This window comes from Orycteropus afer, unplaced genomic scaffold (genome assembly GCF_000298275.1).
Source record: "Orycteropus afer afer isolate SDZICR_OR568_19922 unplaced genomic scaffold, OryAfe1.0 scaffold00052, whole genome shotgun sequence".
Classification (NCBI taxonomy): domain Eukaryota; kingdom Metazoa; phylum Chordata; class Mammalia; order Tubulidentata; family Orycteropodidae; genus Orycteropus; species Orycteropus afer.
The window spans coordinates 5786615-5810434 of NW_006921639.1; the positions used below are offsets into that span (position 1 = coordinate 5786615).

Consider the following 23820-nt stretch of genomic DNA (forward strand, 5'->3'; position numbering starts at 1 on the left):
TGCTTGATAGTCTATTTATGCCATATATTAGGGCCCCTAAATTTTTCCCTAGTTTTTCCTTGAGGAATTTTATAGTTTTAGATTTCACATTTAAGTCTTTGATCCATGTAGAGTTAGTTTTTCTTTCATTTTTCTGCAAATGGATATCCAGTTTTGCCAGCACCATTTATTAAACAAACATTCTCTTCCCCATTTAATTGATTTTGGTCCTTTAACAAAGATCAGCTGACCATAGGCTGATGGATCTATTTCTGGGTTCTCAATTCTATTCCATCGGTCTATGTGTCTGTCGTTATACCAGTTCCAGGCAGTTTTGACTACTGTAGCTGTATAGTAGGTTTTGAGATCCAGCATTGTGAGACTTCCTACTTTGTTGTTGTTCTTCAATAATGCTTTGCTTATCTGAGGTCTCTTTCCTTTCCATATAAGGGTAGTGATTGATTTTTCCGTATCATTAAAGAGTGTTGATGGGATATGGATTGGGATTGTGTTCTGGTTACCTAGTGCCGCTCTGACAAGAATATATCACAAATGGGATGGCCTTAACAAACAGGAGTTTATTTTCTTACAGTTTGGAGGCTTTAAGTCCGAGTTCAAAGTGCCAGGCCCTAGGGGCTGGGTGAAAGTCCCTCAACCTTGGGGTCCAGCTCTGCCTCCTGCTCCCGGCCCACTGGAACTAGAGGCATTTCTTCACTCAGATAGCTGCTGGCTGCTGAGGCTGAGAAGCCCAAGGTTGACAAGTAAAAAGGCACAGTCCTGATGTTACCAAACCACACGGCAGGCCATTAATTCAAGTTCATTAATTAATTCAAGTCCCAAGGTCAGGAGAGCATGGCAGGCTGCTGAACAATGACATGGCTACATTCAGGGTCCAAGCGTTCTGCTTATATATAGGAAGCAGACCACATTCCCTAAGCCAGCTACTCAGCTGCTCACAGTAGATTCCACCATGGAGCTGATTATCCGTCTCATCATGGGGAATACTACATCCAGCTGCCCAGCCACTCAGCCAGGCCTAGTCAAGTTGACACACAAATGTAACCACCACAACTCCACCCCTTGTCAACTTCGCATCTGAATAGATCTTCAGTGGGTGGTATCTGTACAGATCTCTTCACTGGGTGACTCCAGTTCCCTAGTTCCTGTGTGACGACCTCACCCCCTTGGCCTGGTGGGCCCCGTTCCTCTCCCTCTTGGGCATGGCCGCCCTGCCCCCTCACTCTTGGGCAGCTGCTTGACTCCATCCCACTCGCTTACACGAATGAGCAGCCCCACACTCCAGAACCAAGTTGTGAAGGTCTGGCTCTGAAACCTAGGAGCTGTGGTGGTTCCACCCCAAAAGGCCATGGTCCTACCCTTTCAAGGTGAGGCAGCTCTGTTTCTGTTTTCTTGACCTTTCTGTTTCTGCCAGTTAATGTCCAAGGGCAACCCACTCTGCCAGAAATCTTCCTGCCCCCCAAAAAAAGCACTCAGCTTTCTTGCTTTGTGGGCCGGCCAACCTCCTACTCCATCTTATGCCAGTCTTCTCTACCAATTAACGTCCGAAGGCAACCCACTCCACCAGGAAGCCGTCTACACAATGGCACCCGGCTTTCTCCTCTATGGGCTGGTAAGCATGTTGCTGTTTAATGCTGGTCTCTGGGCTCTGCTACTGCTGTGTCTCATGCTGGTCTATCAGCTCTGCTCTTGCTGTCTCTCATGCCGGTCTCTTGGCTGTGCTCCTGCTGTCTCTCATGCCATATGCCGGGGTCTCTCTGCCAGGGTCTTGGGTCCAGGACGCATTCCACTCCTGTTTCCACATTTTAGGTATCTGTCAGAGCAGCACCCCACTCTCTCAGTACCAAATTTTGATCTGCTTACCTAGTGCCTCTCTGACAGGAATATACCACAAATGGGATGCCTTAACAAACAGCAGTTTATTCTCTTATAGTTTGGAGGCTTTAAGTCCAAGTTCAAAGTGTCAGGCTCTAAAAGCTGGTGAAAGCCCCTCAACCTTGGGGTCCAGCTCTGCCTCCTGCTCCCAGCCCACTGGAACTAGAGGCATTTCTTCACTCAGACAGCTGCTGGCTGCTGAGACTGAAAAAACCAAAGTTGAAAGTAAAAAGGCACAGTCCCGATGTTACCAAACCACATGGCAGGCCATTAATTCAAATTCATTGTGAGTCCCAAGGTCAGCAGATAGCATGGCAGGCTGCTGAACAACAACATGGCTACATGCAGGGTCCAAGCGTGCCATAGGCTCGAGACCATTTCCAAAGCTGCTACTTATATACAGGAAGCAGACAACATCCCAAAGGCCGCTACTCAGAACCTCACAGCAGATCCCTCCATGGAGCTGATTATCAGTCTCATCGTGGGGAATACTACATCCAGCTGCCCAGCTACTCAACCAGGCCTAGCCATGTTAATACATAAATGTAACCACCACAGATTGCATTGAATGTATAGATTGCTTTGGGTAGAGTTGACATTTTCACATGTTCAGTCTTTCTCTCCATGAGCATGATGTGTTCTTCCATTTATGTAGATCTCTTATGGCTTCTTGAAGTAGTCTTTTATAGTTTTCTTTGTACAGATCTTTTATGTTCCTGGTAAGATTTATTCCAAAGTATTTTATTTTTTGGGTAGCTATTGTATATAGTATTGACTTATTTCTTTTTCAGCAATTTCTTTGCTGGTGTGGAGGAATCCAACTGATTTTTGGATGTTGATCTTGTATCCTGCCACAATGCTAAATCTCTCAATTAGTTCCCGTAGATTTTTGACTGAGTCTCCTGGGTTTTCTAGGTATAGGATCATATCATCAGCAAATAGGGATAGTTTGACTTCTTCCTTACCAATTTGAATGCCTTTGATTTCCCTTTCTTGCCTTATGGCCCTGGCTAGGACTTCCCAGTACAATGTTGGATAGAAGTGCTGATAGTGGGCATCTTTGTCTGGTTCCTGCTCATAAGGGGGAATCGTTTCAATCTCTCTCTGCTGAGAATAATGTTGGTTTTGCATAGATGCCCTTTATTATGTTGAGGAATGTCCCTTCTATTCCTGTTTTGCTGAGAGTTTTGATCAGGAATCAAAACCTATCAAATGCCTTTTCTGCATTGATTGATATGATCATGTGGTTCTTTTCCTTTGTTTTATTTATGTGCTGGATGATGTTGATAATTTTTATAATGTTGAACCATCTTTGCATTCCTCATAGGAAACCCACTTGGTCATTATGAATTATTTTCTTGATATATTGTTGGAGTCTATTGGCTAAGATTTTGTTGAAGATTTTTGTATCTGTATTCATGAGGGATATTGGTCTGTAGTTTTCTTTTTTAGTGATGTCTTTGTCTGGTTTTGATATCACGGTTATGCTTGTTTCATAAAACGAATTAGGGAGGATTCCATCCTTTTGTATGTTTTGGAATAGTTTGAATAGGATTGGTGTCAGTTCTTCTCTGAATATTTTGTAGAATTCTCTGGTGAAACCATCTGGGCCAGGACTTTTTTTTGTTGGTAATTTTTTGATGACCTTTTCTATTTCTCCTTTTGTTATGAATCTGTTCAACTTTTCCACATTAGTCTGTGTTAGTTTAGGTAAGTGGTGTATTACTAGAAATCTGTCCATTTCTTCTAGATTTTCTAATTTGCTGGAATGCAGTTCTTCACAGTATCCTGATATCCTTTTTGTTTCAGTTGGTTCTGTTGTGATGTCTCCCATTCAGTTTCTTATTCATGTTATTTGTATTCTCTCCCTCTTTTCCTTTGTTAAATTTGCCAGGGGTTTGTCAATTTTATTGATCTTTTCAAAGAACCAACTTCTAGTCTTGCTGATTTTCTTCTGTTACCTTTCTATTTTTTGTTTAATTGATTTCTGCTCGAACCTTTATTATTCCCTTTCTTCTGGCTTTTCTTGCAGTTCTTTTGCTAATAGTTGGAGATGTTGGTTTAAAGTATTGATTTTGTACTTTCTTCTTTTTTGAAGTGTGCATTTATTGCTCTAAATTGGCCTTTGATCACTGCTTTTGCTGTGTCCCAAAGATTTTGGTATGTTGTGTTTTCATTCTCATTTGATTTAAGGAATTTTTGAGTTTCATTTTTTATTTCTTCTCTTATGCAGTCTTTCTTAAGGAGGCTGTTGCTCGATTTCCATGTGTTAGCTCTTTTTCCATTGATACTCCTATTGTTGATTTCTAATTTGATATTATGATCTGAGAAGGTGCTTTGCAGTATTTCAATGTTTTTAAATTTATTAAGGCTTGCTTTATGGCCTAACATATGGTCTATTATGGAGGATGTTCCCTATGCACTAGAAAAGAATGTATATTGTGCTGTTGTTGGGTGCAGTGCTCTGTAGATATCTATAAGATCAAGTTGGTAGATTGTATTGTTTCGTTCTTCTGTGTCTTTGTTGAGTTTCTTTCCAGTTCTATCTTTCATTGAAAGTGGTGTATTAAAGTCTCCCACTATGACTGTGGAGTCATCTATTTGCCTTTTCAACTCTGTTAAAGTCTGATTTATGTATTTTGGGCTTTTTCATTGGGTCCATAGATATTTATTATGATTATATCTTGTTGTTCAATTGATCCTTTAATCATTATATAATGTCCTTCCCTGTCTCATGTGGTGGTTTTTGTCTTAAAGTCAGTTTGATCAGGAATTAATACTGCCACTCCTGCTCATTTTTGGTTGTCATTTGCTTGATACATTTACTTGATACCAGTCTTTGATTTTTAGTCTGTGTCTCTAAGATGTGTCTCTTGTAGACAGCATATTGATGGGTTATGTTTTCTTATCCGGTCTGCAACTCTCTGTCTCTTATTGTTGTTGTGTGCCGTCGAGTTGGACCCAACTCATAGCAACCCCTCCTTGGGTTTCCGAGGCAGTATCACTACAGAATTAGATTGCCCAACCTCTGTCTCTTGAGTGGTGCTTTTAATCCATTAACATTCAGTATAATTGTTGAGAAGTACGAATTGTTTGCTGTCATTTTGTTATGTATTTTTTTCCATGGTTCCTGGTTTCTTTGTTGCATATAATTTTCTGTGCTGAGCTCATTATGTTTATAAATCATTTTATCTTTTCCTTTGTTCCTATTGCTTTAGTATTTGCTAAATATTTGCACTTGCCTTCTTTTTTATTGTCATGTGAAGGTTTATCATTTTTCTTTGAGGTTACCCTGTGATTTATAATTTTCTCCCTGAGTTTCTCCCTTAGTTTAGTTTAGATTGATCCCTTTCCAAAGAAGTGTATCTTGTAACGCTCTTGACTTCCTCACCATTTAGAAGTTCTGTAACTATACTATTTTTCCCTCTTTTTGGTTTGTAGTTGTCTTCATTTGCGAATTCATGTCTCTGGTTCCCTGTTTACAATCTTGTAAATTTATTTTACTTTGGATACTTCCATAGCTGTGTTGGTTTCTGAATTATGTCATCTTGTGTATTAATGGTTGGTTGTTGTTTGCTATTATTGGTTCTCTGTTCAAAGGACTCCCTTTAATATCTCTTGTAAAGCTTGGTCTAATTTTAAGAAATTCCCTTAATTTCTGCTTATCTGGAAATCTCCTAATTTCACCATCGTATTTAAGGGACAGTTTTGCTGGGCATATAATTCTTGTTTGGAAAATTTTCTCTTTCAGGGTTTTATATATACCATCCCATTGCCTTCTCACTTGCATGGCTTCTGCTGAGAAATCAGAACTTATTCTTATTGGTTGTCCTTTCTAAGTAACTTTTGATTTTTGCCATGCTGCTTTCAGGATTCTTTCTTTGTCTTTGGTTTTGGTGAGTTTGATGATGATATGTCTTGGTGATTTTCTTTTGGGGTCTATCCTGTTTGAGGTTCTTTGGACTTCCTGAATGGATATAGTTTCATCTTTTATCATGTCAGGGAAGTTCTCTTCCAAAAAATCTTGTACAATTTTCTGAGTGGTTTTCTTTTTTTGTTCCTGTTTTGGAATTCCGATTACACATAGGTTATTCCTTTTGATGGTATCCTACATGAACTTTAGCCTTTCTTCATTTTGTTTTGATCTTTTTTCTGATTGATCCCTTTCCAAAGAAGTATTCAGATATTTGTCTTCATTCTCATTAATTCTGTCTTCCATTGATTCATTTCTACTCTTTTTGCCCTTTCAATGTTTTATCTGTTTCTGAAAATTTAGTATTAATCTTCTGGATTTGTATCTGTAGATTTTGTATCATTTTTCATTTTTTTTTTTTTTTCATTTTGTTCTTGTATTTTATTCTGAAATTGTTCTAGGGTTTTGCCTCTTTGCCTTAGTTTTGTCAGTGTTTTCCTTGATTTGTCTCTCAGTCCTTTGAAGATACCTAAATATAATTCTTTCGAATTCTTCATCAGGGAGTTGCAATGCTGCTTCTTCCTCAGGGATGTGTTCTGGGTCTGTATCCTGCTCCCTTGCTTCTACCACTTTATCTTGCTTCTTTGTGTGGACTGTGATGGTCTGTTGTCTCTGAGGCATTGTGACGTTGTTGTATTTAGATCTTTGTTAACTATTCATGAAGAGTACTAAGAAAGAGTCAGTGTCTTCTTGGTGGTCATTTATCTTTGGCCAGTTGGTGGAGAAGGAAGTGGTGGCTCTCACTCAGTAAGTGGAGCTGCAGGAGTTGTGGGTGTGGTTGCATTATATGGGCACTGTTGCTGTATCCCCCTCAGTTAGATAAAAACAACAATAGAAAAACCATCCAAAAAGTAAAAGAAAGCGGACAGAAAACACACTACATATACACACAGAAACAATCACCAAAAAAAGGGGAAAAAAAAGCTTGCAATATCTGGGGATAGGGCAATAAGAGAAAAATGGTAGAGTAAGATAATAATGAAGAAAAAAACTGGAAAAATGCAAAAAGAGAAACAAGGAGTGGTGTTAATAAAAAGCGCAGTAATAATAATAATTTTAAAACAAACAAAAATAAACAAACTAAAAAAAAAAAATCTGGGTGGGGCAGGGCATCCAACATCCATGCAAGCACACAGATTGGAATGGAATTCTTGCCAGCCCAGAAGGTGGGTGGGAGCGAGGAGGGTTGCACCTCCATCCCCAAGAAGGTGTGGGGTATAAGAGTAACAAAGGGAATACCAAATCTTTCTAGTTGTTGGCATCCAGAATGTCCTTGTGGTTTCTGGCAAGTGGATCCTATTCTTAAGTCCCTGGAATCTGGAAGAATGCTGTCGCTTTAAATATACAAAATGGTCGAACCACTTTTAAACATTCAAAATGGCTGCACCCTCCGGACAGGCAAAAGTTCACAGCTCAGCCCACCTTCCTCTTTGCTGCTTCCCCTTATATTCACTAGCCACCAGTGCAGTCCTCCATCCAGTCCCTGGCTAGCAGGGCTGATTTTTAGGTTAATTCTTAGGTCCTAACACCATTTGGCAATATCCAAGCTGTCTGTGCCAGAATTGCTGCCAGACCATAGCTCTGTATGTCTCCTTTTTTTGTATTTTCATGCAAGTTCTTCTACTAGCTAGAGTTTAATCCACTTCTATATCCTTCCCTTCAAAGCTCAGGGCTCCGGGTTATCTTCTGTATCTGTGTTAATTGGTTCCCCTTTTCTTAGTTGAAAAGGATATGTGCAGTCTTTCTGCCTATTCTACCATCTTACTGGAACTGTTTTTAAAATTTAATTAAAGCATGTTCAATTCTTCAGAAATGTTCTAAGACTAGTACAAAAAGGGCATGTGGTGTGGCATCCTTTGATCGTCTCTAACTTCACAAAAGGGAGAGAGAATCACCATCAGCAGCCGTAGGCTGATTCCTGTGAGATCAGATATGCTGCCATCTCCAACCTTTATGCTAATTCTGACACCAGTCATCCCTCCCATGGCACTACTGTGTACTTCCTGCTGGGTTTGTTAATTCATTGCAATAGCCACACAATTCAGACAATACTCACAATTAGGGGTTTATTAGCTAAGCATCAGGTTACAGTTCAGATCTAGGAATGCTCAAGATACAGTTTTTTGATCAGGACATCCTGTCCTCTAACATGCCTGCAGGCATGCCTCTCTTTGGCCTTGGTTCTCGGCCTGGCAGCTGCACTGTTTGGGCAAGTGTGACAAAACTATTTTAGCTCTGCCAATAAGTGTGTCTCCAATCTCCCCTTAAGTCTCCTGCCCAAAGGCACTCATATCTCTCATTTCAGGGCCAGGAAGCCTGCTGCTCTGTCTTATGCTGATCTCTTGGTTCTGCTGCCTCTGTTACTGCTCTCTGTCTGCCAGCACTTTCTCTCTGCCATCTCTTTGCTGTCTCTCAGCCATCAGCTGAGTGCAGGGATCTTAGGTCCAAGGACATGCTCCACTCTAGGCTATTCTCTGTCTTGATGGTAGTGAGATCCTCCTTTCTGCCTCTGGGAGGGCTCACTTCAAGCCTAGAAAAAGGACAAAACTGATCAATCCCCATATTAGGGTTCTATATTTTCCATACCTTATTTTCACAGTCCCACCCCACAAGGGTGGTATGTACCTTGATTATGTTATTAGCAAGCTATCCAATCCCCTTGGTAGACTTCAAACACTTTATATTTGCGTAGTTCCACCCAGTCATTTGGTGGGAGTCACAAAGACCGTGGCTATAAAAGCCATATTGAGTAATTCACTGCACCACAGGCCACCCTCTGGCCCTTCAGTACTTGGAAGAGTAATTTCTGTCATTTTAAGTATAAGTGCACCCATGGAAATGTGTAAGCCAGCCAGTTCATGCCTTTGTCTCCCCACTTTTAGGTTGTGTAGTACATAAGGCATTTGATGGCTAACCAGAAGGCTGGCAGGCCAAACCCACCAGCCACTCCTCAGAAGGAAGATTGGGCAGTCTACTTCCGTAAAGGTATTGCCTCAGAAACACAAGGAGGGATTGCTATGAGTCGGATCTGACTCAACAGCAGTGAGGTTGTTTTTTTGTTTTGTTTTGTTTTGATCAAACTAGTACTCTGAGGAGACAAGCATGTCTGAAGATTTTTCTGTTCCAGTTAGAACTTTCAGCATCCACATCCATGAGCAAAGTCCAGAGCAAGCCATCACATTGCAGTATTTTATAGATGCTCACAGTGCCAAACATCTTTCTTTTCATTCAGTTGGGTTCTTGTCACTTCAGCCCTCCACCCAAGCTAGGTCATGGGTACCAGCAGCAAACTTGGGAATTCACACACCTCCCTGCACTTTCAACCAGGTAGCCGTTTCTCTATATATATTGTTTAGCTAGAGAGAGAGAGAAATGGCTAGCTGGTTGGAAGTTCAGTGAGGTGTGTGAATTCCCAAGTTTGCTGCTGGTACCCATGACCTAGCTTGGGTGGAGGGCTGAAGTGACAAGAACCCAACTGAATGAAAAGAAAGAGGTGAGCTCTGGTAGCATAGTGCCTAAGGCATTTGACTGCTAATCAGAAGGCTGGCAGTTCAAACCCACCAGCCACTCTTTGGAGGGAAGATGAGGCAATTTACTTCCGTAGTGATACTGCCTCAGAAGCTGAAGGAGGGGTCGCTATGAGTTGGGTCTGACTTGATGGCAAATAACAGCAACAGTTGTTTAGCTAGAAGCCACATGAGTGAATTCAATCCGGGTCCAAAGAGTGACTAGGGGACATAGTTTTGGAGGTTTCACCAGTCTCTATCAGACTAGTGAGCTTGGGCTTTTTCATGATTTTGATTTTTGTTGCACATTTTTCTCCCACTCTATCCAGAATCTTCAATTTTGATCCCTTTCCAAGTGGTTGGCAGTAGTAATCTGGTACTGTCTAGTCCTGGTCTCAGGGTCAAGTAGGCTGACATTCTCATGGTCCACTAATCCCTTGGACTAACTTTTTCTGTAAGTCTTTGATTTTCTTCACTCTTCTTTGCTCTGGATGAGGAGAGACCAGTTGTTGCATCATAGTTGGCCACTTACAAACTTTTAAGACTACAGTCACTACTCGCCAAAATAGGATGTAGAAAAAAATTTTTTCTGTAGTATACACATAACCCTTTTTAAACCATCCCAGTTTCATCTTCTCTTCTCCACACCTTGATTATCTTCCCATTCATATGAGTGTGGCCTTGGACCTCTGGATTGGTGAAACCAATAGACCCATGATCAGTGATCTCTTTTAATTGCCATGGCTATTGCTCCAGATTTTTCTCCCTTGAGCTACAGTGTAATATCTCTTACATATTTTTCAGCCATTACAGGTAACAACAACTAAAATAAACATCTAAGAATCAAAAGTTTCACTTCCTAGGCCCTTTCCTTCTTTCTTTTGCAAAGTCTTATACATCCATGTGTCTGGAGCCATTGCAACAGATCCCACTCCTGACACCAATTGCAAAAATGAGCATCATCTGATCTCCTCTAACCTCATAAAGGGGAGAGAGAATCACTGTCAGCAGCCCTCGGCTGATTCCTGTAAGGTCAGACATGCTGCCACCCTTTTTACAAATTCTGAGATCAACCATCCCTCCCATGGCATTCTCTAATTCTCTGTTGGCTTCATTAATTCATTGCAATGGCTATACAGAATTCATAGATAATACTCATGATTATGGGGTTTATTAAGTAAGCAACAGGTTACAATTCAGGTTCAGGAGTGCTCAGGATACAATTATTCAATCAGGACAGCGTCCCCTCTGCCTTGCCCTCAGGCATGCCTCTCTTTGGTCCTTGGCTTCTCAGCTTGGCCTCTGCCTTGTTCAGGCAACTGTTACAAAACTCTTTTAGCTGTGCTGGTAGGTGCACCCTACTCTCCCCACAAGTCTCCTGCCCAAAGGCACTCAGCTTGTTTGCCCTGTGGACTACAAAACCCACTGCTCTGTCTTGTTTTGGTCTCTTGGTTCTGCTGCTTCTGCTGCTGCCATCTCTCTGCTGTTGTCTTAGCTCACGGACTTTGGGTGCAAGGATATGCTCCACTCCAGGCTCTTCTCTGTCTTGCTGGTAGTGAGATTCCCCCCTTCTGCCTTTGGGAGGGCTCATTTTGAGCATAGCAGAATGACAAAACTGACTAGTCCCCGTATTAGGGTTCTATATACCTTACTTACACATTCCCACCCCACAAGCAAGCCATGTACCTTATTTACATTATTAGAAAGCTATCCAGTCCCTTTGGTGAAACACAAGTGCCTTATATTTGCATAATTCCACGCAGTCATCTGGTGGGAATCATAAAACCCATGGCTAGAAGAACCATACTAAATAATTCAGTACACTGCAACTAGTATATTTAACTGAATGCCCACATCCACTTTATGGTGTTACCTTTTCCCACATTTACTTCCCTTATATTTTTTTCTAATCCTTTTGAGAGTTAATTATAGATGTCATAATGCTTTGCCCCTAAATCCTTTAGTATATGCCTACAATGACTTCCTTATAATCGCAGTACCGTTATCATGCTCATATAATTTATCATTGATACATATTATGTCATCTGTATTCACATTTTTCCATATCTTCATAATTTCCATCATAGCCTTTGTTTTCCATGTGGGATCCAACCAAGAATCAACCTTAGCATTTAATTGTAATGTTTTCTTAGCCTCTTTTTATACAAACTGTATCTTAGCTTATATGAATATTCATATCAGATATTTTTGAAGAATGTAGGCTACTTATTTTCAACTATTCTCAATTTGGCTTTTCCTGATTGTTTCCTCTGTAGTAGATGCAGGTTAGACATTTTTGGCAGAGATACTACATAGATAATGATGATGTAGTCTTCTTATGCAACATATGAGAAGCACATAATGTCAATTTATAGTATTCTCATCACTATTAATTATTTTTAAAGATAATTTGCAGTTTTATTTGATATGTTCTTGTTTGTCCAAAAGTTATTTAATAGAATTTGTGAAATTTCTGGTGAGGGACTTTTTTTATTCCCCTAGTTTTTTTACCCAGAAATCAGAAAAATGTTTTTTTATATTACTACTCTATAGAATTTGATTATTTGTGATCTAATAATACTATTTGTGAATGTTCTTTCTGTGCTTCAGAAGATGCTTTACTCTCATTACTGGGGCAAAAGTTTGATAAATATCTATAAGATAGATTTAATGGATTGTGTTGTTTAATTCATGTCTTCAGTTCACTTTTCTTTACTTCTTTTAACTCTTTTATTTGTCAACTTTAAATGATTTCTTTTGGCTCCCACCTGTGAACTAAGTGTCAGTCATAAATTGATATCTTTGGTTCCCTGTTTACAGTCTTGTAAGTTTATTTTACTTTGGATACTTCTGTATCGGGGTTGGTTTCTGAATTATATTGTCATGTTTGTTAATCATCAGTTGTTGCCTGCTCTGTCCTAAGGACTCCCTTTAGTATCTCTCTTGTAAGATTGGTCTCATTTTTACAAATTCCCTTAATTTCTGTTTATCTGGAAATATCCTGATTTCACCATCACATTTGAGGGACAGTTTTGCTGGATATATACTTCTTGGTTTGCAGTTTTTTTTTCCTTTATTCAGGGTTTTAAATATGTTATCCCATTACCTTCTCACCTGCACAGTTTCTGCTGAGAAATCAGATCTTAGTCTTACTGGTTGCCCTTTGTAGATAACTTTTTGTTTCTCCTATTCACCTTTCAGGATTCTTTCTTTGTGTTTGGTTTTAGAAAGTTTGATTATGCTATGTCTTAGTGATTTTTTGAGGGGGCCTATCCTGTTTGGGGTCATTGAAATTCTTGAATGCAAATCTTCTCATTTTTCATCATATTAGGGAATTTCTCTTCCAGCAAATCTTAGATAATTTTCTCTGGGTTTTATTTTTCTCTTGCTATTCTTAATCTGGTCACACATAAGTTATTCCTCTTTATGGTGTCCCACATAAATATTAGGCTTTCATTTTTTGTCCCTTTTTTTCTGATTGTTTCCTTAACAAAGTAGTATTGAGAGATTTGTCTTCAATCTCATTAATTCTGTCTTCCATTGCTTCAGTTTTTCTCCTTTGCTCTTTCAATGTGTTAGCTATTTCTGGAATCTTAGTGTTAATATTCTAGATTTCCATTTGCTGTTTTCTAGTTTTTCATTCATTTTGTCAGTTAGATCATATATTGTTTTCCTAAATTCTTCTAGAGTTCTATTTGTGTTTTCTGTAATTTTGTCAGTGTTTTCCTTGATCTCCCTCTTAATCCATTGAAGATACCTAAGTATTACTCTTTTGAATTCCTTATCAGGTAGTTCTAATGCTGCTTCTTCCTCAGGGACATTTTCTGGCTCTGTATTCATGTCCCTTGTTTGTACTGCTTTACCTCTTTGTGTGAACTGAGATTGTCAGTTGTTTCTGAGACATTGTGACATCATTGTATTTATATCTATTTGGTGATTATATTTTTTTTCACCCATTTTTTAAAATCTGTTTATTTTGTTTTAATATATACAAGAGAATGGAGCTAGTGTGCTACTCTCTTCACTAGTTTGGCAGCACTTGGCACCTGTTGCCTTGTGGGTGTGGTAGAAGATGATAACATGTGCACAGATTTCTGTTATTTGTTCATGTAGAGCAGCTGAGGGCAGTTTGGACGAGTATTGGCTACTGTCTATCATTGATCAGTTGAGGCAGAAGCGGATGGTGGCCCTCACCCAGTAGGTGGCTGCAGGAGGTGCAGATGTCACTGGGTTGTTTGGGAATGGTTGCCACTAGTTTGGTTGTCCATGCAGTCCTTGGCAAGGGGATTGAATTCCCAGGTTGCTGCCCGGGTCAGAAGGTTGTTTGCACATACTCAAAATAGCATGCCATTAGGCCAATCATCAGTCCACAGCTCTGTTTGTCTCCTTATTCATTTTTTGCATTCACTTTCTTCTACTATTCAGTATTCAAGACACTTCTCTATCCTTTCTTTCAAAGCTCAGAGTTTCAGTATTATCTTCTGATTCTGTTTCAATTGGTTTCTCATTTGTTGTAGAGGGTCTGTATAACTTGTCTGCCTATTCCACATCTTGCTGGAATCCTGTTTCCTTGAATCTTTGATTTTCTTCACTCTTCTTTGCCTCAGACTACAAAAGACCAATAGTTGCATCTTAGATGGCTACTTGCAAGCTTTTAAGATCTCAGTCACTGCTCACTGAAGTATGATTTAGAACATAGTGGACTATGTTATGCCAGTTGACCTAGTTGCCCCCCAAGACCATGGTCCTGAGTCCCCAACCCCAGTGAGTCATTCCCTCAAAGATGTAGAGTTATGGCTAAGAAGTTTTCACAACTTTGCCTCCTGTATGCTCTACAATATCCTTGAATAAATTTACAGTCCACAGGAATACAAATGTAGAAATATTCTCTTCCCAACCTATGTATGCCTGTGGGTACTCCTATTTGCCTTTCTACAACTGTTAAGCTTGCAGATCTACTTATATGTCTACTCGATGTTGTTTGTTACTACTACTATTGCAGTATTGTGTGTATAATAGTATTTATCTTTGTTGTCTTCTACTCTTGTGTGCCCCCCAGTGATTTACTTTGCCATTGGTCATGTTGTGCTGCCCTGCCACTTACTTACCCTCGTTAACAAGTGTCTACACTCTAGTTAGTAATTTACTCTCCATTCTCCTCCCATCCCTGGTAACCATCAAAGAATATTTTTTTTCTGTGTGTAAACCTTTTTAAAATAATGGTCTCATACAATATTTATCCTTTTGTTACTGATTTATTTCACTCAGCATAATATCTACTAGGGTATGTGTTTTGGTTACTTCATGCTGCTCTAACAGAAAATACCACAAATTGGTGGCTTTAACAAACAGGGATTTATTCTCTTACTGTTTAGGAGGCTAGAAGTCCAATTTCAAAGGGCCAGCTCTAGAGGCTCAGTGAAAGTGCCTCAACCTTGGGCTTCAGTTCTTCCTCTAGCTCCTGGCCCACTGGAACTGGAGGCATCTCTTCACTCAGACAGCTGCTGACTGCTGAGGCTGACAGACCCAAGGTCGACAAGTAAGATGGCAGAGTCCCAAAATTATCAAACCACACAGCAGGCCACTAATTCAAGCCCATTAACAGTCCCCAGATTGGCAGACAATATGGCAGGATGCTGAATGACAACTCAGCTACATGCAGGAGTCAAGCATGCCAAAAAGCTGCTGAAATCTTTCTCAAAACTTATCCTTATATACTGGAAGCAAACCACATCCCTAAGGCAGCTATTTACCTGCTCCAGTAGATTACACCATGGAGTTGATAACCAATCTCATCATGGGGAATAACTACATCCAGCTGCCCAGTCACTCAAAATCAGGCCCAGCAAAGTTAACACATAACCTTAATTACCACAGTATGTCTTGGAGTTAGTGATCCCAGGTCAATTTTCATTTTACACTTGAACCTTTTCAAACAATGAAACAAAAAAAGTAAAAGGGTATCACAATTTTCAATACGGAGATTTTTAAAGTCTTCTGTTGTTCCAGGATGTTTTCCTGTATTATGTTTTATGTATTAATTTATGTTTTGTTTCTTTTTTTTTAGGGACTTCCTTTATATATATGTTAGATATTCTTTGACTTTTTATACAACAAGTTCCTCTCTTATCTTTTTTAAATTCTTTTATTTTCATCCTCTTGTCTGTTTCCTTTCCATTCCTTAGTGCCCTTTATTAAATGTTCAGTAGGATCTAGTCTTCCTTGGGTATCTTGTAATTTAGTCTTTGGTTCTAAAATTATTTGTTTCCTTTAGTTTATTTTCTGATTTTTATCAGGTCTCATTTCATATCTTCCTGTTTTTGTCTATTTGTGGCTTGAGTATTTGTGTTTCTTGATATTTTTTTAAAAATGTCTGCAGATACTAACTTAAGAATATTTAATTCAGGTTGGAGTGTTGTAAGGTGGTTTTCTTTTGTGTCATTGTTTTAGAAGAGAATTTTCATCCATTGAATTGTTCTCATTATCATTTTCTGTTTTATTTTTGCATAGATTTGGTCTGTTTTTTTCTTTTTTTTCCTTTTTCCTTACTTTTAATTCACTTCAACAAGCAGTGACAGTTGTATGTGGATAGAAGTGAAGATATTGAGCAGTAAAGTAATTTTCTTACTTCAATAGCACTCTCTTCTGTTGGTATAGTGAAATGCAGTTTTTCTTTTGTTTCTTTCTCTTTTTTTAAAAATTAATGGCACCTTTTTTGAGGGCAAACAGGTTGACATACATTCTGATTTTGTGATTCCCTTTTGTTTCTCTAGGACCCTTATTTTTTCCCCCTTTGTTTTGGTTACCTAGTACGACTCTGACAAGAATATACCACAAATAGGATGGCCTTAACAAACAAGAGTTTATTCTCTTACAGTGGAGGTTTTAAGTCTGAGTTCAGTGTGCCAGGCTCTAGGGGCTGGGTGAAAGCCCCTCACCCTTGGGCTTCAGCTCTGCCTCCTTCTTCTGGCCCACTGAATCTGGAGGCTTTTCTTCATTCAGCTGCTGGCTGCTGAGGCTAACAAGCCCAAGGTTGACAAGTAAAAAGGCACAGTCCAGATGTTACCGAACCACACTGCAGGCCATTAATTCAAGTCCACTGAAAGTCCCAAGATCAGCAGAGCATGGCAGGCTGCTGAACGACGACTCAGCTACATGTGGGATTCAAGCATGCCGTAAGCTAGAGACCATTCCCCAAGGCTTCTCCTTATATATAGGAAGCAGACCATATCCCTAAGGCAGCTACTCAGCTGTTCACAGTAGATTCCACCATGGAGTTGATTACCAGTCTCATCATGGGGAATACTACATCCAGCTGCCCAGCCACTCAACTAGGCCCAGCCAAGTTGACACACAAACTTAACCACCACACTGTCTTCTCTCTTTTCCTTCACTATCAAGTGCTAAAGAGGTACTTTCTTCCAGCGTATCCCTTTTTCTCCCCAGAAGTGGTACCTTCTTGAACCTACCTGCTCAGGTCTTGAACAGTTTCAAGTCACTATCTTTTGATTTCCTAATAGCTCATGTTTGATTTCCCAGATCTTAGATCTCTTTTCAGTATTTTCATATTCAAGTGGGGCTTTCTCTCTTGGGGGCACCACACTCTTGCCTCTTTCTCACTACTGGCATAGGCTTTTCAAGTGAGTCTGTTAGATTTGTGTATTTTTCCACTATCAAGTCATGTGAAGTTTTTGTGAAACTTCAAAATTTGTTCCTGGATTTGCTGAAGTCATGGTTTATGGGTGATTTTTGTTGTTTATTTATTAATCTGTATGGCTTTTGGGAGGGTGCATGGAGAAATTTAGATTTAGGCAACTTCCATTATCTCTGAAAACCCAGAAGTTGTTATCTTCATATTTGAAGTATATTTTTGTTGGGTATAGAATTTTGTATTGACAAGACCATGGCCCAAGGATAAAAGCAGTCACAGAAGCCAGCTCATCTCTCCACGGTTCTTTCCTCTTTGGAGTCTTAGCTCTTCTAATTCTCCCTACCCTAACAGTTGTACACTGAATTTTCTGTTGTACACTTACTGTTCTGTTGGAATTGTCATCAGGAATTTGATCCTACCCTGATGCCTGCTAGTTATCGTTTTGTTTGTTTGTAAGAGCTCAGGCTTCTGAACTTTATCCATAAGATAATGATTTATTTTTATACCTTTTACTAAAATCTATTTATTATGTTTGGCCCCTAAGACCACCTCTGGATTTGATGGTTCACTAGGAGGACTCACAGGACTGGCATAAAATCGTACTCTTGGCTAACATTTGTTACACCAGAAGGCTGCAAAGAAAAATCAGCAAGGGGAAAAAGACTCATGGGGTGAAGTCCACAGGAAATTAAGTGCAAGCTTCCAAGAGTGCTATACCAGGGGAGTTACACAAAGACATGCTTAATTCCTCCATGAAAGAGTTGTGACAACATGTGTGAAATGTTATCTACCAGGAAAGCTTATTAATGTCTAGGGTTTATACTAGAGATTAGTCACATAGGCACTCTCTGCCAAGCACTCACCAACATTCTAGACTCCCAGAAGGAAAGCAGGTGTTCAACATAAACCATATTGTTTGTATAAATAATCTAGCACAGTGAGTCACTCTTATCAGTTAGGGTGATTAGAAGCTTCCCAAAAATCCAAGTTCCCAGAAGGCAGCCAAGGCCAACCTGGCAAGCGGGCCTTATCAAGGATGCAGTTTAGACCTGTTAACTCTTTTCTGAACATCTACCTAGCCATGCATTTATTCAACCAACTAGGAAGTATTTTTAGGGATTTAAAATAGGCCAGCAATGGCATATCTAATATAATCAGTTTTCTTCTCAGTAAAACTCTAGCAGATAATTTGTAGTGAAGAAAACAAATAAAGAAAAATGATTTGTCTTTAACATTCTTGGGAAATGAGACCTAATAAGGAACATAGTGAAATTGCTCTCAATCATAGGCTTAAGTTTTTAATTTTTTAAAACATTTTAAATTGAAATAATGAAAATGCTAATTCTTCTTTTTAATTGATAGAGAAAATGACTGTGTAAAGGAATTATATATTCACTCTTTTCTTTTAGCCTAAGAAAGCTGTCAAGGTAAAACCTCGTCCACCTATAGCTCCTCGACCTTCTAGTGGTTCCATGGTAGCAGCTCGCCATAGATGGTTGAGGGTTCTCCCTCACATTGGGCAGTCTTGCTTACGTTCTCCTGGAAATGCATATCTACCTGAAACTCCCAAGAATGTACTTTCAAGTTGGACAGTTCTGCCCGTTGCTGATAGAGCCATATCATCTATCACTAGTGATGTTCTTAAGGAAGATGATAACAGGGAAAGTAATACACTTTCTCATTCCAGTAGTAGCAACAAACTATCGCCTCAGACATCTCATATGGAGTTAAAAAATGACAAAGAGCTTCCTGATTCTGTTCTCCATCTTGGGACATCTCTGCTTAGGCAAACAGAACATTTTTCAGGAAGTTTGCCATCTGATAATGAGGATGACACTGTCTTATTTCCAACTACAGAACAGTGTGTTACTGAAGAATCCCTTCCACTTAAAGTGGGTTCATTTACTTCATTAACTGGAAGAAGCACTGATGAACAGAGCAGTGGCTTAGAAGGCATGCAGAAGGTAAAGCCAGAGTTCCTACTCACTAATGGTGATAAAGGGCTAAAAGCTACAGAAGAGCACCTTAAACACATTGCAAGAGTCTTGACTGGCGAATCAGTAGAGACTACAGTTCTTAACCACCGTGAATTAAGTCCTCACAAGAATAGACTCTTATCACCTCTTCAAGGTTCTGCACCAATATCACTACATAATTCTTTGGTGAAACAACAGAGACAGTCCAAATGTTTTGAGTCTGGGAACCTCCGATCTTCTGCTTCACAAAATGTGCTCCGTTCATTGGATGTTCGGAATATAACTGATTCGTCTTTCTCTAGGACTGCTCGCTTTCGAGGTGTTAAAGTTGATTCACCTGGGAAAAGATCTGATATTATTTCTAAAGTTGAGGCTCGGGATATCACAGAGATGGCTAACAAAGCTTCCAAAGAGCCTATTGGTTGTGTAAATAATATAGGTTTTCTTGCTTCGCTGGCCCGGAGCTCAAGCAGAGATGGTTTACCAAGCGCATGTGGGGCAGGCAGGCTTCGGGCTTCTGGAATTGGGCTATCTACAAACCTCCAGCATTTTCAGGAAGAAAGCCTTAGGAAAAGCTCTCCCCATTTAGAGCCTACAGATTTTTTTCTAGTAAGTATTTGTGTTTCAGCATATTTCTCTAATTACCTAATTCTCTTACACTGATGCAACATATTTAACTATTTTGTTATATAAATAAGAAGGCCTGGGGTTGAAATTTTTTTCATAAGTTTATCTTGAAATGTTTATCTAGTGTGTAGAAAAGCCTTTTTTAACAGTTTAATTTTAAATAATATTTTAGTCCTAAATTGAAAACTGTAATTTTGAAATATTTTCATTAAATGATTTATCATTAATTTTTAAATGCTAAAGATTTTTATTAATATTTTCTCAAAAAACACTTTTACTTGAGCTATCAAATTTTACTTTTAAAGATGAATAAGTACAATATTGCTGGGTGTCAAAATCAGGTTCCAAGTTAATTGAATTAAACAAATTAGATTAAATAATTTTAAATGAAAGCCTGACTGCATTTTGGTAATAACATATACGTATTTCTTGTTTGGTGATTTCTTTTTCTATTCTCCATTGACTCACCTCTTCAGATGTTTTGTGTTTTAATTGTAGTCAGTCCGTGGTTTTGGAATAAGTGGAAATAATGCAGTAGCAGGAAAAAGAGTAGGTAAGCAAAAGACACTTTTGAAAACAATGTAGTCTAATCAAATCATCATGCATACTATTGAATTTTCGAAGAGGAATTGGAAGAAATTCTTTGTGGTATGTACAGAATAAATATTCTCTGTAAACGTTCTTCCATTTAAGCAAATTATTGTGAGAGCTAAACATAGACTATATATATATATATAAACAAAAATAGAAACTGGGGTCTCTGTTTCCTAGAAGTATAACAAAACCAAACTCATTACCATCAAGTCTGTTCCAACTCATACCAACACCCATTAGGTTTCCAAGTCTGTGTAAATCTTTATGGAAGCAGACTGCCTCATCTTCTGCAGAGTGGCTGGTGGGTTCAAACTATCAACCCTTTGGTTAGCAGCCAATGCCTTAGCCACTACACCACCAGAGCTCCTTAGAAGTGGTATAGCCTGTATGAAAATATATGAAAAATTAACATGTAGTTCCCAACCCCAGTCACAGGCTATTGAGCCATGATGGGGTATTGGATGAATTTTGAGGAATTGCCTTAGAAAGTTAAATTTCTTAACATCATAGCCTAATGACAGGGATGGTGAAAAGAAGCTCCTTTTGATGAACTGATTATTTCTGGGTAAGAGAAAGAACCAGCCCTTTGGAATGCGCAGTAGCAGAAATAAGTATAACTTTAGTACTTCATTCTATCAGTAATGACACCTTAAAGGTGCACCAAAAAGAAAAACAAAAACCTCATACTCGCTGCTTTTGAGTCAATTTGACTTATAGCCACCCCTCCTTGGTTTTCCAAGGCGGTATCTCTACAGAAGTAGATTGCCCAATCTTCCTTCTGAGGAGTTCCTCGTGGGTTTGAACCACCAGCCTTCTGGTTAGCAGTCAAATGCCTAGGTACTACACCACCAGAGCGCCAGTAGTCATTATTCCCAAGGCTGAAGGAATCATTGATATCATCTTCTTTTGATTTTTAATTACCCAAATCAGTAATGAGAAACTCATTTCCAAAGAGGTGACAACTTTGTAGCCCAAGGTTATAAACCCCAAGAAAACCCCACTGCTGTTGAGTTGATTCCGACTCATAGTGACCGCCATTGGGTTTCTGAGGCAGTAAATCTTTCCGAAAGTAGATTGCCCAGTCTTGCTTCTGTGGAGTGGCTGGTGGGTTTGAACCAGCAACCTTCTGGTTAGCAGTCAGATGCCTTAGGCACTGTGCTACCAGAGTTCTTTAAGGTTATAAAAGATACTTTTATATATTGTAGTTTTCAGTTTTTTAGAAATAACTTACTTGTTTTCCATTCCTGTGTAAGGCTGCAAGGTTATATAAAAAGTCTTAACTATATCTCCTTTTTTTTTTTTAACCTTGTGGTTTGAGTGAAAGTTTACCAAGCAAATTAGTTTTCTATTCCACATTCTTCCCACTTCCTGCCTGGGCTCCCCATTTCCATTCCTTCTTTCCTGCCCCTTCCAGCCTTCTTCTGATCATTGTTGTTGTTTTTGGCAAATGCTGCTCTTTTGGTCTCATGTGGATGATTATATGTAGGAGTACGTTCCTCCCTGGAGATAATACTTACCCTATAAACCTGTCTGCTGTTTGGCTGGTTTGGGTTCAGTTCCAGACTTGAAGAGTGTATATGGGCCACAGTGTTAGGGGTTCCACTAATCTCTGTCAGACCATGAGTTTGGTTTGTTGTTTTTTCTTTTTTTAAATGATTTTGAATTTTTTCTACATGTTTTCCTTCTTCTCTGTCTAAGACCTTCTATTATAATCTACTTTTAATGTCATAGTTATAATTTTTTGGTGGCATAGACTCAATTCTCCCCCATCATAATTCATACGTAAGCTTCTTGGAAGTTTGCATTTACTTGTCTTTATTCTCTTAGCTCTAATTCAGGCTTCACTGCTTTCTTTACTTCTGTTCTTACTACTGAAATTACCTTTACTGAGGTCACCAAAGATCTCCATGTTTTTAAATCCAGTGGCTGTTTCTGTATTCTTATCTTACTTGATTGTTGTGGCCCTGCTGGCGATAGTTTTGGGTTTGTGTGTTCGTTTCACTTTAAAAATTCTAGGCTATCAAATCATTGCAGATCTTTGGTTTGGTTTGGTTTTGGTTTTGGTCTTGGTCTTTTAACTCAAAGTTTTATTTTCATTTTACCAGCAGACTGCATTTTGGTTGATTTAATTTAGGCACAAGGCATTAGCTGCCACCTGCAGTGAGGATTACCCAAACAGTAAAATTTCCTGCCATTTCTTCTTACAGTAATAACTATATCTATTTTTTTTTCTTGTTTCTGAATTATCTAGAAGAGCTTGTCCTCCTTGCTGTAAGTTTAATTTAATTGACTTACTAAGTTCTTTCTCAGGTCTTCTTGATTTTTTTCCACTGCAAGGTCTCCCTTGGTAACATTACCCATTCTTACCAATTCACAATAGATTTAGCAATCATTTTTATATATACGACTACCAAGCTTGCATTTTGAACATGAATAATCTATTACTCTTTTGGTTGCCTTTTTGTTGGGTGAGTTTATAGATCAGTATTAGAGTAGGAAATATCTCACAAGTGAGTTAATCCAAAAGTCTTTTGCCTGTTTTTTGTTTTGTTTTGTTTTAATTTTTATTGTGATTTGGGTGAAAGTTTACAGAGCAAATTCACTTTCCATACAGCAGCTCACATATTCTTTGTCTCATGACATTGTCTGCAATTTCCCATAATGCAACCGCTCCCCTCTCACTCTTCCGCATAGTTACGTCTTCCCTGTGTCCTTCCCTCCCATGCACTCCTGCTCCCTGAGCTGTCTCCCTGTGCATACACAGCCTTTCTAGTCTCCCATGATTGATCTCTCTAAGGAGTGTATCTACCTAATGTAAATGTTTAGCTCAGATGCCTGTCTTTTGTTTGGCTGGAAGCCACAGGAGTGGGTTCAGTTCTAGACCTGAAGGGGAGCTAGGGGCCATAGTCAAAGTGGTTCCATCATGTTCTATCAGACCAGCAAACCTGGTCCCTCCCACTTTTTCTTTTAATGATTTTGAGTACTGTTCCACATTGTTCTCCCATTCTATCCAGGATATCCTACATAAATCCTCCTCCGAGTGGTTGACAGTGGTAGCCAGGCACAATCTAGTTCTTCTGGTCTCAATAGTTGTATAGGCTGGGAATCACATGGTGTACCAGTCACTTGAACTAATTGTCTCCACGCATCCTTGATTTTCTTCCTTCTTTGCTCTTCCTTCCATCATTGCATCTAGATGGTTGCTTACAAGCTTTTAAGATCCCATTCACTACTCACCAAAGAAGGATGTGGATCAGTGTTTTAATGTAGTATGTTATGCCAGTTGAGTTCAATATCCCCTGCAGCCATGATCCCAAGCCACAGTTGTAACTACTTGCTGCCTCTGGGTAGCTGGCTGTGGCCAAGAAGTGACTACAACCTTGTCCCTTATCAGCTCTACTGTACCTGGGAATTCTTACATGACATACAAATACACTTGTAGAGACATTGTGGGCCAACTCCATACGTGGTCTTGGGTACACTCCTCTCTGCATGTTGTTGTTGTTATGTGCCGTCGAGTCGACCCCCGACTCAGAGCGACCCCTCCTTGGGTTTCCGAGGCAGTATCACTACGGAAGTAGGATTGCCCAACCTTCCTTCCGAGGAGTGGCTGGTGGGTTT

General features: G+C 39.3%; 1 protein-coding gene across 1 annotated transcript in view; it reads left to right on the top strand.

Moving 5' to 3' along the window:
- The window catches only part of ZFAND4 (zinc finger AN1-type containing 4), a 140113-nt gene that overhangs the window by 102990 nt on the left and 13303 nt on the right, over positions 1-23820 (top strand). Inside the window, 2 exon segments of the mRNA XM_007938627.1 lie at positions 18412-19587; positions 20104-20158. Coding sequence (XP_007936818.1) covers positions 18412-19587; positions 20104-20158 — 1231 coding nt within the window.